This window comes from Xiphophorus maculatus, chromosome 19 (genome assembly GCF_002775205.1).
Source record: "Xiphophorus maculatus strain JP 163 A chromosome 19, X_maculatus-5.0-male, whole genome shotgun sequence".
Taxonomy (NCBI): Eukaryota; Metazoa; Chordata; class Actinopteri; order Cyprinodontiformes; family Poeciliidae; genus Xiphophorus; species Xiphophorus maculatus.
The window spans coordinates 12,703,822-12,719,444 of NC_036461.1; the positions used below are offsets into that span (position 1 = coordinate 12,703,822).

The 15,623-nt window shown below is 39.6% G+C and overlaps 1 protein-coding gene across 2 annotated transcripts in view; it reads right to left on the minus strand.

Moving 5' to 3' along the window:
- Window positions 1-15,623, minus strand: part of LOC102223887 (runt-related transcription factor 3-like) — a 54,645-nt gene that overhangs the window by 26,909 nt on the left and 12,113 nt on the right. The window contains exons 3-5 of one of the 2 annotated variants that reach the window (XM_023352679.1): window positions 4,710-4,951; window positions 3,931-4,087; window positions 2,213-2,317 (exon numbers count right to left, since the gene is read on the minus strand). In XM_023352679.1, the coding sequence (XP_023208447.1) occupies window positions 2,213-2,317; window positions 3,931-4,087; window positions 4,710-4,951 (504 nt within the window). Of the gene's footprint in view, window positions 1-2,212; window positions 2,318-3,930; window positions 4,088-4,709; window positions 5,740-15,623 lie in introns of those variants that run through there. The other variant, XM_014468798.2, reaches the window with a different exon arrangement.

A 15,623-nucleotide genomic window follows, 5' to 3' on the forward strand; every position in this document is an offset into this window, starting at 1 on the left:
TGTACACAACTGTGCCTAGACGGTATGTGTGTCTAACCTACTGCTCAGGTGTTTTCAGAAGGCATGTCATTCTTTGTTTCATGGCCCCAGGCAAGCCACCGTTGCAGTCTTGTCCATCAGGTTCTCCCGACTGGATCAGCAAACATTAATTAAAACGACCTCCCCCTCGGTGCTCGCTCCGCTGTCGTGGCTCGGCTGGTTACCATGCAAATGCAGAGGGGCCCTGCCTGCACAAACAGCCTTCAAGCCCTGAGCACGACGGCACTGCTGCCTGAGCAGAAGCCTCAACCTTTCTGCACGACACATTGTGTGGCATCATAAACCAAAAGCAGATCAAAGCTGTTTAGGAGTACAAAGCTGTCCCCAAAAGGATGCAATTAATAATAAAAAAAAATCCTGGTAGTTTTATGGTGCCTGTCTGCTTTGTTCAATAGTAGCGATATAAGACGGTTCCTTGTGGTTAAAGAGGAATCTGATTATTTTTATGGTCCTAATAACGTCTGAAAGGCAGTGAGTGTTCCTGTTCTTCGACTCTGCTGCAACATGACTCTGAGAATGTGTTCCTTGTTTAAAATATGAGAGCTCCTTTATATCATCTCGTGCAATGTCTATTTCAAGGCTACAAAGTCTCAAATGCAGTAAAGAGGGCCGAAATGCCATCTCAGCCCCGGATCTGAAAGCTCATTCAGCCCAACATAATGGACAATATTAATATGCTATATTTTCTTGTTTTGTCAGCTGTTTAAATTGCTTTGATGATGATGATGATGCAGGGATGATTAGATGTGTTGTTTCCATTGAGGTTTTAATGTTTCCTCCGTTACCAGGTGATTAAGCTCATGAGGTTCTGTGTTGTAAATATAAAAATGATATTCATTTAAATCAGCTTCAGCAGAAGTTTATTTTTGCACCTTCTGTGAATTTAACTCGGTGTAAAAGCGGATTTTAATGGAGCCTTAAATTCCTCCTGGCCTATATTAAACAGTGTCACTTTATAGCACCGAGCGCCAGAGTAAAAGTAGCTCGGAGCCGGAGCCGAAACGTGTCGACAGACAGACGGGAGACAACTTTAATGTGCAGTTATTTCAAACCAGGGACTGTACATCAGAACACATTTATGCACAGACACACGCGTCTTTAGAGAACTTCTTTCTTTCTGTTCAACAGCAGAAATTGAAACCATGCACACACATAGTGTCTATTATGCAGTCAGTGTTCTGTATTATACCGCTGCAAATAGCATCCAGCATGGCAAGGGGGGTGAGGGGTGATGCCGCTCATATCCCCTCTCATGTGACACTGCTGCGCTCTGTTTTGACTGGGTTAAATCCACCCTGTCCCAGTATCCACCTCCACACAAACCACAGCAATCCATTTGTTCGGAGAAACCTTTAGCATTAAACACACTCCCTTCTTAGATGCCATCTTAAAAAGACGCCCGTCTTGTCTAACTTTGAGCCGTACAACACATTTATGCACATACAGTTCTCCCCTGAAGCGATGGATTCATCTGATTAACATTAAGCTCCTCCATCCCCTTCGCATTGGCTGCTTTTACCCCACATGTGAAACGCAGCTGCATGTGGGTAAGAAAGGGCGCTAACAGCTTCAGAACGCCGTGGGAAGTGCCCTCGGCCTGCCCTGCGTTAAATCAACGAGCCACTTATGTGGTCAGGCAGGTAGGACCCCACTGACCAGCACTGAGAGAAAGGCGAGGAGGAGCGGAGCCACCTGTGGCTTGGAGTCACGCTCAGCTCCTCTTAGTGGTCTTCGGTTTTCGCCTTAATGTGCTGCAGTTTCCTCTGACTGGACCTTTCCAGTGATCCTCACACACACACTAACCCCCTCACACACCTGCACTGCTATTCTACTGAGAACAATAAGCTGCTCTACCTTCATCCTCCAGAGACTCCATTCCTAACCACACCTTTTAACCAAAACCTTAATTTTATCTTAACCCCAAAACCAACTCTGGTGAAAAACTGGATTTCTGCACTTATGAGTAGTTACACACCTACGCATGGACACGTATCAGCCTTGTTCTGTGTGTTGTTTTTTTTTTCTAACTGCACATGAGTCATGCATTTCTCTTACGGTGAACAGATACTGACACCCACACACTCTCTGATGGGGTGGCTGTGCAGCAGCCGCATCTCACCGCAATGCATGCCAGATTTGTGATGTGTGTGTGATGATGTCTGCGTGCACTTACTGCGTGGTTCCCGGGGTCCGTCCACAGTGACTTTGATGGCACGGTGATAGGTGGCCACCTGCGGCGGTCCGGTGAACACCGTGATGGTCAGAGTGAAGCTCTTTCCTGCAGCAAAACCACATTACATTCATGATGATGGATCACTCATCATCGGTTAGAATTAGACACTAAACTCGACTATCCCTCATTTTGAAAATCAAATAAACGATTGAATTTGAATCTGTGTTTATGATTTTTTTGGGGGGAGTTGGTTTGAGCTGATTATATTTTAGAAACTTGATTAAATTGGATTAATAAGTCAGCGAATATTTTTTTTGAGACCTTCAAATCAGTTCTCCCTACAGAAATAAAAAAAGAACCATAATCATAATTTTGATTCCTGTCAGAATGCCTTCTAGATTTATCCCAAAAAGCTTATAGCAATAGAATATTAGTGGCTAAATCTAGTCAGCATTTGAATAAAAGCAGTAGCAGAAAAAAAGGAGGGCCTGGTTGGTGGGGGGAGGACCACCTCCATAAAACTGCTACTTCCCACTCTGACCAGTCAGTCTTATATGCATGTAAAAGAATTTCTATATATTTTTAGAAATGTAAGAGAGAAGGAGAACTTGGGTTACTTGCAAGACTTTGTATTTATTTACTCAGCAGTGTTTTCTGTCTTGTGTAGTAATCTGTTTTGAATACCACAGTATAATTATATTATATTATGACTTCCGAGGTATTTGTGCCATCCATCCAAAAGTGGCCCTCTTTCTCACATTCACATATTTCTGGATGCACCCCTGCACTAGAGTCTGTGCAAGAAGAGGAAGGCTGTGTGTGACACCTGCGGTGAGTGTGTGAGAGGGTAGGGGCGACTCCTTATCTTAAAAACAATAGAGTGTGAGGACGGCAGAAACTTTTTTTTTTAAAGAAATTAAATATGTACTCTATAACTGGTTTTATTTGTATTACTTAGGTTTGTTTGCAGCCTATCCATTAGACATGAATTGGGGTTTTTAATATTTAATGAGTGGGGCAAATAAAAAAAAGTGCGTTGATAATTAAAGCAATGCTTTTTTCACTCAGTGACATTCAAAATTTTGAATAATGTTTTATGTGGAGACAATTGGTTGTTTATGCCTTAACATTGAGAGGTTTTGATTTGCTTGATAGGGTACAAAAATTACAGTCAGCAGGCCTGCGCTTTAACCGCAACATCCTGCACTCCGGCCTTAATGTGTGACTTTCTGCACAAAAATTAAACCCAACACGGATGATAAAACCGGACTTAAATAATGGAATCAGCTGGTAAAAATATATGTGCTCATCTTTCCACCAAGAAAGTATGGATGATTATTTGTACTCTCTCAGATTTGGAATATTGCAGACAAGTTGCATCGGCGCATCAGGCCATGATATTTGATAATAAGAATGGACATCAGAGTGAAATTATCTAGGCCAGAATGACCCATAAAACTAACGCAAATATTAAAATTTTTTAAATTAAAATGCTGATAAAGATTTCTTATATGCTGAAGGAATGAGTGTACACAAACACGAAAATAAGATTGTGATCTATTAGCTTCCTGAGTAGAAACATTGTCATCGTCTAATTGTTTGCAAGAAGGCCCTGAATGCATCTGTGAGAGCGCGCGCGTGTTGGGGTGTGTGTGTGAAAGAAAGAGAGAGAAAGAGAGAGAGAGAGAAGTCAAGCGAGTTTCATAGTTTTGACTCGCCTCGTCCGCTCCTGCCCACGAAGCGGAGGTCGTTGAAGCGGGCCACTTGGTTCTTCATCACCGCGGAGGCGTTCCGCAGCTCGGCCGAGTAATTCTCATCGTTCCCGGCCATGACAGTGACCAGTGTCCCGTCGGGAACGTCGCCGAGCGCAACGACCTGCGCACGGGAGGAAAAGCAGGTGGTCACTGCGGGTCACCAAAAATAATAATAATAAAAGAAAATCTCCATAGGACTTAGCGTGAAAACCACATCCTGTTGTATTATAATTAACTCCAATTTTCTTTTACATTTTCCCCCACAATGTTAGTATTGCAAAAGGTATAAAATGTGTAAGCATGCAGGAGAGAGATTTACTAACAACACACAGCAGTATGAATCTACCGCTGACATCCAGTTAAATGTTTGTCAACATCTTGATTTGCATGGTGACCATTCTATCTCTATCCGGCTATTTATTCCCAGATGTCTCATCATTTGGATAATATATTTTTAGAAAACTATTTATAAAATTATGAAAAATAGATAAAAACGAAGCTTTACTGCATCTTGGTTTCACAATTCTAACTCCAAATTGTAATACCTCTGAATGTCGCAAGCGTATCTCTTATTGCGTCTTAATAATTAAAGTTTTAGCTCGGATGAAGTTCAGTGTACATTTATAAACACTAGCAATTAAATTCCTATGCACAGATCACACCATCTCTGACATTACAGTAGGAAAGTAACTCCTATAATTATTAAAATGAGAAATAGTTAATTTAGAAACCACCAATCTTGCCTTGAAAGCCACGGGAAGCGTCTTGTTGCACCGCCAGTGCGACGGCAGCACGGAGCAGAGGAAGTTGGGGCTGTCGGTCCGCACTAGCTCTCCGGCGTGGTCCGCCAGGACGTCCACCACGTTCCTGTTGTCTGGCCGCGTCCTCATGGGCCCCGGGGTGGCCATGGGCCCGTTGCCGTCTCCGATCTTACTGCAGGGGAAGGACGTGGAGGGCGGTGTGAACCGTCTTGTGGTGGGCGGCTCTACGGGAATATGCATCACAACAGCTTGGGTCAGCGCCACCTGACTGGGGTTGTGTCAAAGTCTCTGGAGGACAGGCAAACTCAGGTTATTGGGGGGGGTTGTGTCTCTCTTTCTGCTCCAGACGCCGCTGGTCTCAGAGGATGAAGGCGAACGCGAAGGGGGCGAAAAAAAGTTCCACTGATTGAATAAAAATAATAATAATAAAAACTAAACTCTGCTGATTGTGGCGTTAGATCAGCAACCCACAATGTGTCATCATGAAGAACATCCGAGATGAATAATATGTATCTAACAAGCTGAAGCAGTCCAAGCTCTGCGCAGGGTTGGACTTTTCTATCTGCGCTCGGATCTACCGCACACTTGAATACTTTTAGCCGCGTGTAAACAATACATTAACACCACAGAGCACCAAACTCAGGAAAAATCCCCCTAAATATTTTTTGTAACAAAACGATAATCCAGCAACGATAAATGTAAAAGTTAGAGTCCAGCTCAGCGGCTGTCGCAACTTCTAAATGCTTTAAAAATATCACCATAAAACTACCATCACCGTTGAGCAAAAGAGAGAGAAAAAAATATATCGACTTGAATGTCCTGAACGCGAATAAAAGCAATCAAACTGCAGCAGTCCTTTGTTCGTGCGTAAAAGTAATTTTCCCGATTGGATCTGCGAGATCCTGAAATAAAAAGGAACGGTTCCCCGTCGCTCCAGCTGGATTTCCTGTCAAAAGTTATCCTTTATGGGGCGCAAAGAAGGAGACTTGTGGCTGAGCAGACTGCAGAGTGCCGCGATATCACTTTTACACAACTCATTTCAGCTTTTGGTGACTGGGTTCAGCCAATGAGGGCGCTGGGTTGGGCTTTGGCGCACCAATCAAAGTGCGTCGCTTCTTCTCCGGATCTGCCCCGTTGTCACATACTACACCGGCTCAATTATTGATACATATCTGCTCTTCTCCGTGAGCTGCAAACTACATGGGTAAATAGTTTTCTTATAAGTTATGAATTATTAGAGTTCAAATTTTTACGCACAGCTGATAGTGTAAAGCAATAAGATACATGTGATGCACATAAAATTTGATGGATTTAATGAGGTTAAAATGATCTCAGATTTAGATTGAAACCTTTTATCTCATGTATTAAAAATAGAGTCCATACAACGCAACTGCTGCGGCAGGAAAACAAAACATTAAAACATTTAATTAAATATCTTAAACTTTGTTCTCTCCACGTTGATTTATTTCAGCCCAACTCGCTGACTTGTTTTTTTTATTATTATTATTATTTGATCTGTTTGTCATTTATCTAGAAAAACTCTCACAGAACTGTGGTTTTAATTTCACTAATTCATCTTGAAAAGCCATCAGCCAATGTCTGGCGGCTCCATTGCTTCTCCAAGTAAATAAAAACTTTCATAAAGCAAAATTAGGGTTTCGGGCAGATTCTTATCGCGTTAATTACCTGGTCTGAATTAAATATGGAAAATTAAAACAAGCGTGCAATAGTCTCTTAATTGCCTCCACATCAAACACTCAACCCATTTATAATTGCATGTGTCTGTGTACGCCAGAGGCGTAAATTATTAGGAACTCAAAAAGTTGCATGAAATGACGGCACACCCTGCAAAAACGCAGAGGCCATACGTCCTTCTGACACTAGTTGGCGCGTTTGCCTTTTCAATCGCTGTCAGCTCGACCAGTCTGAGGCACATATTTCACACTTACTGAGGCACAGAGAGGAGGGCAACCTTTATCTGCCGGCGAGAGAGTCGGAAATCTGAAATATTTTAGATTAAACCCTGGAAGTGAAATACGACACTTTAAGGTGTTATTCATGCTGAAGACGCATTTTTCATCACTTCATAAGGTTATATTTGATTTATATGCTTCTGCTTGGTTTTTGCTGGAAGTTTTAAATATCATTCCAGCTTTTAAAATAATACCTACTGTGCGTTAAAATGAATGGGACCACATTTCCGACTTAATACCTGATATGATGAGTTTTTGTCCGTAACGGAGCCGAAGTTGGCAATTTCTACTAAAATAATCAGTGCATCTTTACTATTTGAGTGTAAGCTCTAGAAACTGTTATTGTGGATTTAAATGGTCAGTATTAATTTGGTAAATATTGGACGGCGAAATTATTTATTTAGTTATTTGTAATTCTCATTTATTTTTCCCCATTAATGATTTGATACATCCGTCTTGCTTATCTTGATCCCAGATTTTTTTTTAAATAAATCACCCGAACATGTTTTTAAGCGCATCTATACTTTGCATCAGATGGTGTATAATTATGAGGCCGAGTTGTCGTCGTGCTCACGCGCGTTTTGCGCGTGCGTGGTGGCTTTTAAGTTGTTTACTTGCAGGAGAATAAATTAAGTGGCGAGAAGAGACGCCAAAAGTGGCTTTAAAATTTATTTAATCACCCGTTAGTCTCATCAGAGGTACAGTGTGATTGGATGTGGGGGAAATGAATTAAAATAAAAATTTTTTGGTAATTTTAAGATTAAGTTTTACTATATAGAAATCAATCATTCAAGTTTAACTGATTGATTAAAGGGAGGGTTTTCTGTCAAAACAGAAAGAAAATGAAGTACAATATAGAGGATATTTTAGTTGATTAAATTAAATTAGTATTGAGCTGTGTATTGAACACCGTTTTTTTTTCTATGTTGGTTATTGCTGCAATATAGTAATGCAATTAAAAAACAACAACAAAAAACTAACAAAAAAAATAATGATTAAAACCTACTAATTTGCTTATGTGGAAAAATGACCTAAAGCTGTCTGACTGACAGGAGTGACCTCCAGAATGTTTTTTTAATGAGTGACCAGATGGTGGCCCCTTAGAGGTGAGACACCAAAACCAAAGTCAGAAAAGAATTTCAGTTTTATGTGACAGAAATAAGAAATTTAGGTCTCATTTCTAAAAGAAAAAATCAAAAACAAGAAAACCTAGCTTTGTTACATTTTTTTATTTTCTTTTAAACAACCTAGTAGTCTTACTACAGATTTTGTATTGCTGAAAATGTGTCAATATATGTGAGCGTGTGACACAATTATTGTCCAGAGTCCTGTCCCTCTAATTTCTGACACATCTGATCCTTCTGGAGAAAATTTAATATGCAAACAAAATTATTTGCTGGTATAAAACTGCTTTAAAAACAATACCAAATGTTTTTAATTACCTAGTTTACCATGTTGTGGTCATATTATTAAATTAAATCTTTGCTCTTTTCTCTTTTGATCCTCATTTGAGCCTGTTGACTGCTATAAAAAAATACTTCACCTAAAAACATTGTGCATGAAACTATACAGGTACAAAACGTCATTTATCTTAAATTATTTCAAGCCAATGAATGGTGGCCCTTGTGCTGCTGACCCTTCCTTGATGGCCCTACTGCTAAATGATTATGAAAATATGATTTTGAGAAACATGGCAAAATACTTGAAACGATTCTGATTCAGATTAAGGAAAAAAAAAGAAAGTTATAAAAGATTAAAAATCAGAAATTTCCCTCAGTTCAAGCTCACTTTGTAAGTTCATATCAGTGGTACCCACAAGGGGAGTTTTGAGGAGAGAATGGCTGCTCTGATATATTCAGTGTGGTGCCACACAAAGATTGCTGACTTGCCACCTCTTGCAAAACTTTCTGAAGTTTTCCCTGCATTCAGGGATCAAATCTGCAGCCCTTAATCTTAAAAAAGAAAAAAAAACAACATCATGTCCATTCAGATCACCTATCATGCAGCATCTATTTCAAGTACAACTCAACTGGGACAGTGACAATGCTGCTGATATTTTAGCCGTCCTCCTGCCGTAGTTCATTATTAATACGTGACCGCATGCTCCAGCTTCATCCCACTCAGCCGTAATGTGCGCTCCGGGCGCCTGTCACATTTAGACCGCCGCATTTCAGCACGCAGTTTCTACGGTTTCAGCCGCACAGGCATTGAGGACGGAGCCCGCCGTGCCCCTGAACGATTTTTAATGATCCGAATGGGCTGAGCCTGAAATCAAGACAAGAACTCCTGGAGGACATGTGAAACCCCCGGACCCACCTCAAAAATAGGCCAGGGCATATAGGTTACTTGCCATTAAAAGAAGAAAGAGGAAAACAGAGCCTGCAGTTGCAAATGACAAGAGCATCACATCATTGTTAACAAGTGGTTACAATGTGAAAACCTGTGATGAAGACGTTCTCCCCATTTGAAAAGAAATAAAATAAACCAGAGCTTGCTGTATCAGAAAATTGATGAACTATCGGAAAGATCATCTTAAAATGTCTTCTTTTTAATAATTTGAACCAAAGATCTAATTTTGGACTTCTTGCATTGAAGCTTTCCATCATTATTCTGCTTTAAAGCTGAAGAAAACCCCACATACTTTAAGTTTTCTTGTGTAATGAGTCAGAATGTAAGGACTAATATGACTGTGATAACCCTTAGCAGAGAAACCAGTGAAAGCCTTTGGGGTCTGCAATATATACCTGCCTCTAAATGCCACCCACACAGCTTTCAGCGCCACTTAAAAGTCACTTTGAAGTCAGGGACAGTCTGAGATACATGAAGCTGCTTTCAAAGTTTCTTGTTTTTTACTGAATTTGATCTATTAGCTTGTGTAAACTCCCAGGCTATTTTCAGTTCAGACGTGGCACACATAAGCCTTTTGGAGGGGTAGTTATTCATTTGGAAAAAAAGGGGGCTAGAGGTAGGGAGAGGGGGGCAATTAGAAATAGTTTGAGGTTCAGCGATGACATAAGACAAAGATTTCTATCTTTAGAGAAGCTGTGGCGCTCACACATTTCTGTACATTCACAAATTACAGGGCGAGCTTTGGCCCTCAACCCACCGAATGCATTCCTTCCGAAAAGTGTCTGCTCGAGTTTCAGCTGGGGGTTTCTCTTCACTGGAAATATGAGTGTTCTGAATGAACGACTCCTATGAAATGGAGTTTTATTCCTCTCGGATTAAATTAGCTCTTCTTTTGGGGCTTGAGGTATTTTTTTTCTCCATGAATGATGAATTCTGTGGTGGCTGTGGAACGTCGGGCTTGTTTACCCTTCCCTCCTATTTTTTCTCTTTTTTGTTGAAACGCAGTTCGCTGTGAAGTGGACTTTTTTTCTGCTTGATATGACAAGAGTGTCTGTGATTAGACTCCCCAAGCATGATGTAAGTCACCAAAAGTCATTTGTGCCAGTCTCCTCAAAGCCAAATCATATTCTAGCGTCAGAGTGTTTATATACACAAGTATATGGAGAAACTTTTAAACAACACTGAGTGGGTACAGACTGTTTGGGTTTTGGGTCTTTCGCTGCTCTGATGGCTGATTCTTCCTCAAATTTTGATTACACAACGTGTCAGCACATCACAATTGGCGGTCATTTTTGCCCATTTTGATGTTCAGACAAGAAAATAGGAAACACATTGAGCAATTTCGATCATACAAATTTGTATGTTTCTTTTTTGTCCACCGAGGTCGTCTGTGTTAGTTTTAATGATGGCAGGAATGCATCTGTGTACTCAAACGTCTGCAGTTTTTCTCATGGAGCTTCGCTTTGTACATCCAATAACTCATAAATAAGAGTGTCAGGCCCCTAATTTCAGATCCTTGAAGGCACCGAGAGCGTATTTTATCCAGGCGAAAATGAACAGAGCGGTGACATTTCCAAACCCAGCACCTAATTACTATGTAAGCGTGATGAGCTGAGATGCAGCGGTCACCGGAGGAGACAATGAGCACATTCATCTCATACATCTTTAATATTCTGCTTGCATTTTAGAAAAAAGGTGCAGATCAGAGGGCTTATTAAATTTGTCTGAAACAACTGAGCGTCATAATGGCTGCTAAGGGAAAACTCCAAAAAGGTTTTTATTTCTGTCTGCTGAATGTAAACGGGCTTCTTAAAGAGATTTTCAGACATGTGATGCATGTAGCTGTCTGACACATCCTTAATCCTCCAGAGCAATCTAAATATATTTACTCAAGTACCACATTTAATTAGCAATTCTATTTATTTTCATACTGTGAAGACAAAAAAAGATTGTTTTATGTTAAACATTTAATTTCATACATTAGACAAAGTATTTTTCAAGTTATAATTTTTAAATCGAGAGGATCTGTGATGCCATATCAAAGTGACAGCTGCACTTTAAAATGATCATATGGCTTCACTTAAATAAGAATTAAAACAATATAAGTAAATTAGTACAAATATGTAAAGGAAATCAAATATACAGACTTATTAAAAGGTGAAAACAATTATTTAAAGTGCTGAATATGACTTATTTTGTTAAATACTAGACTAACTTGCAAAACAAACAAGGAAACAGTAACTACACTCTGATTTATCAAACATTTTTTCATGTAGGCCATAAATTTTACATAAAGACGCTGTTTCCAATCATTCTTTAGGCTAATTTTATTACTGGAGGTAAATTCAAGACCCCACATTTACTGTTTTGACCACAACTTTATCTTAAAAGTTCCTGCACAAAAAAAAAGGGGTTAATTCAAAACTGTAGTTGGTATCAATTGTCAAATGAGTAGAGAAACATAAAGGTAAGACAGTTCAATATTTTAGGCAACGTTATTGTACTACTTTTGTTTTAAACAGTGGGTAATGATTTTAGTTTCAGAAATTCTATGTACGTAATGGTTCAGATGATACTGGGAAGATTGCTGACTTAACATTAGCTCAGCAGACAGTCGTTGAACATCTTGGGAACTTTTACCAAGCTGCCATTATGACTGTATCCTGTGCAACATTGCAACATTGTTAATAAAGGTCAGGTTTTGCATCTTTAAAGGTTAAAAAAGCTCTTCTGGTAGATATTCATATCTGCCCTTAAAGGTACCTGTTATTTATGCAAATGTCCGATTAATTTTCTTTAGACAATTAACAAAAACATGGAATACATTTGTAGTAAAAAGGGGCTGTTAGAAAGCTGAACAAAACTTTGTGAAACAAAAATTTATCAAATGTTATACTGATGTTTTATTGTACTACCAGACATTGGAATACATTGTCACAACTGTATTCAGCACCAGATGTTTGCTGGGGAAAATTTAAACAAGCTTGAAGCAATTTGTAAACCAGTAGAATCGACCTTTAGTTACAGTGAGCAAATACACATTACGTCTTGACAATCAAAATGTGCTGAAATTATTACATGAGGATGAAATAATCCTCATGTAAAGAGCTGCAACATGTTAAAAGTCGCAGCTTTTAACATGACACTTTGAGTAAAAAATAATGAATTCTGAAAGCAAACTTCAAGCCATCCAGTAAAGTGCTGTTTGGAGAAGCACTGTTTGCATTACATGATGATTTTAGTTTCAGAAATTCTATGTACTGTATGTAATGGCTCAGATGATACTGGGAAGACTGCTGACTTAACATTAGCTCAGCAGACAGTCGTTGACAGCCTCTATAAGGAGGGTAAGTCACAGGAGAATTTTACTGAAGTAATTCTCTGTTTCCAAGCATGTTGAATAATGGAAAGTTGAGTTGAAGGAAAAAGTGCTGAACAAAAAGGTGCATAAGGAACATGCTGTTTTGTAATATTTACATTTTATGAAAAACAACATTTTGGGCAGAAGCAAATGCCTCAGGTACATGTCTGTGATTGGAATGAATCTATATCACACATGGATTCACATTTTGATCTAAATTGCTGAAAGAAGTTCACTTTTTTATGATATTTTGATTTATCCACCAGCAGTTGGATGTTCATGCAAGTTCCATTCAAACACAAAACTTTGAAACCGAGATGCTTTTTTTTCATTTCATAGGAATAGCCTGCATTTTAATTTTTTTATGTGCTTCACATTATCTAATGGGCCTAAATAGGCAGGGATTTTTAATAACCAGCATTCAAAGTCAGCATTCATTTAGATATTACAGTACATTAAAGCATATTGTTTAAATATGTAACAAGGAAGTAAAGTTTATTGTTAAACTAAATCATTTAATTGAGATTTTTCAACACTTGATTTGTAGCTTCTACTTAAATATTCTATTTTATATTTATATATTTTGTGCAGACAGATCTTTGATATAGTGTGTTTTCATATTTAACATATATTTTACCTTAGAGCAACTTGCACCTAGTGCTATTGAATATATAATTCACTTTACATGGTACTTTGAAGGAGTTTTATTTTTTTTAATACTTTCACTCCTTCAATAGATTTTTTTCCTCCACTGTTTCCTGAATTCAAATCCAGTTTGGGTATCAAAACGTAATTGTGTGACCAATCTCTTTTCAACACCAAAGTTTCAGGAGCTGTTCATTCGTGGCAAAGATTATGAGGCAGCCTGATTGGTTCAGTGTAATCGGGATTTGAGTGGGGTCAGACCCTCTCCCTGTCCTTTCAGCCGCAGTTCAATAAGACACTCCACACCCTGAGCAGCCGGGGGTTGGGTGGTGGGGGTAACTCCCCGTAGACCTCAGTGTCACTCTCGCCCCGCCCTCACATCATCCGTCGGGTACACTCACCCAACGATGACAGTGAGCTGCCTGTGATGTGGTTTGCAGGCCTGTTTATTCTTTTGGAAACCCACTAAAAGTAGAACTGGATGGTAAGCTCACCAAAAGGCCCCAGTGCCTATTATAGGAGCACTTTGGGTTGAGTTTTGATCTGGTGGGTTTGTAAATAGGGCCCTGCCTTGCTGCGGGGCACCACTTTTTGGCTATATTGTTTAGTGTGACCTGAAGGAAAGTTTCTGATGCTCATCATGATTTGTAACCTGGAACCAAATTAATGTAACGTGTGGCATTTAGTATTGTGTACGCCATGAGGACATCGGAGTACAGTATTCATAATGCTGATGATGATGGACAAAGGATTCATGAATGTACCCTACGCTGCTTTTCTTCATGGTACTGAAGGACAGATTGCATTTCTTCTTCCTTTATTTACCCCTGAAAGTCAGTATAAGTTTTAAATCTAAATGAGACCCATAAATACGTCAACTCCCCCATTTTTTTCAGTTGTGGTTTTTGGTGTGAGCTATAATCATTTCTCATCTTTCTTTGTCTCTGGGTCTCTGTCTGTTTGTGTGTATCGACACACATCCACACACAAATGCAGTGTTTCTCCTTTTCTGGCGAGGGCTTCTGATGCAAGGACGGCAATCTGTAATCTGTAGTAATTGTATGTTGCAGAAAAACATTTTTCCGCTGTGGTAATCGCTGCAATATGTGCAGTTGCCTTGCCAAAGTGACAGCACCACCACCCCCTACAGACAAACACATAAGCCATCGTGACTTTGCCAAAAGAGTCCTGCTAAAAGTTTGCTGAGTGCACCTAAAGATGGCTCAGGGACAGACAAAAACCAAAGGATTGGGAAACACAAACACTTACAGTGGAAGGAAAAAGCATGAGCACCCCTGAAGCCTCATAATATTTTGCTGCGTTACAACCACAAACTTCAAAGTTGTTTATTGAGATTTCTATATAACAGAGTAACACTAAGTAATGAATAATTATGAAGTTGAAGATAAAAAAAAAAATCTCACTAGAAATTTAACTGCTCTGTGTAATCCTCAGAGATTTGTTGATAACATTAGCGAACAAACAGTATCATGAAGACCATTAAACACTACAGACAAGTCAGGACCTAAGGTTTGGAGAAGCTTAAAGGCTCTCTCATGCTTCATCCGAAACAGAAGCATCGACCTGCAGTTACATGGTTGCAGGACGCTCAGATTCACACACATCTTTCACACACGGCACAGACAACCTGGGAACACACCTCCCGCTTCAGTATGCGTCACGCCGCTAGAGCATATGTAAACGAAACTGTCACCAAGAGAGAGCCACACTTTTCTGCAGATAGCTTCCTGCGTGGACATTTGCAGTTTCCAGGATATAAAGCAACATTACACCAAAACGTTGAACCCCTCACATAGCTCTGTTCAATATATCATCACAACTATGGCACCATTTCAAATCCATCACAACATGGCTGACAACCTACGATGACAGAAGGGGCAAGGAAACCATTAACCAGAGAAGCGCCTCTGGGGGATCTGCTGAGATTCTCAACTTAGGTGTAAAAATCTGTTGTCAACCACCAATCTGGGCTTTATCAAGAATGTAGCGATTTAAAGAAAAAAAAAGAAAGTATAATTTGCTGTTTGCCACAAGCCCTGCAGGGGACACAGTAAATGCTGGATGAAGGTGTTCTGGTCAGATGAGGTAAATATTAAACTTCTTGGCCTACATGCAAAACAATTTCTGTGGAGGAAAACAATCTCTGCACATTTTCCTATGACACATAGTGTTGGCTGCATTAATATGGATGTTTTTGTCTTCCCAGGAGCAGGAAAACTTGTCAGGGTTCATGAGAACATGACTTGGAACTAAATACAAAACCTGGAAAAAATAAGGGTGTGTTAATGGTTCAGTCAAAGTTCTTAATCTGTCAATAACTGAAAACTGATATTCAGACTTTGACCATTCAGTCTGGATGAGATTGAGCTATTTTGTAAAAAGAATGGGCATCGATTTCAGTTTTTAGATGTGCAAAGCTTGTATATACATAACGTCCAACTGCCATTACAGCCCAAGGTCGTTCTACATATTGCTGACTCCATCGAGCTAAACATATGCATGCCACACTTTCCAGATTATGTTTATATACATTTTTGAAAGCCATTT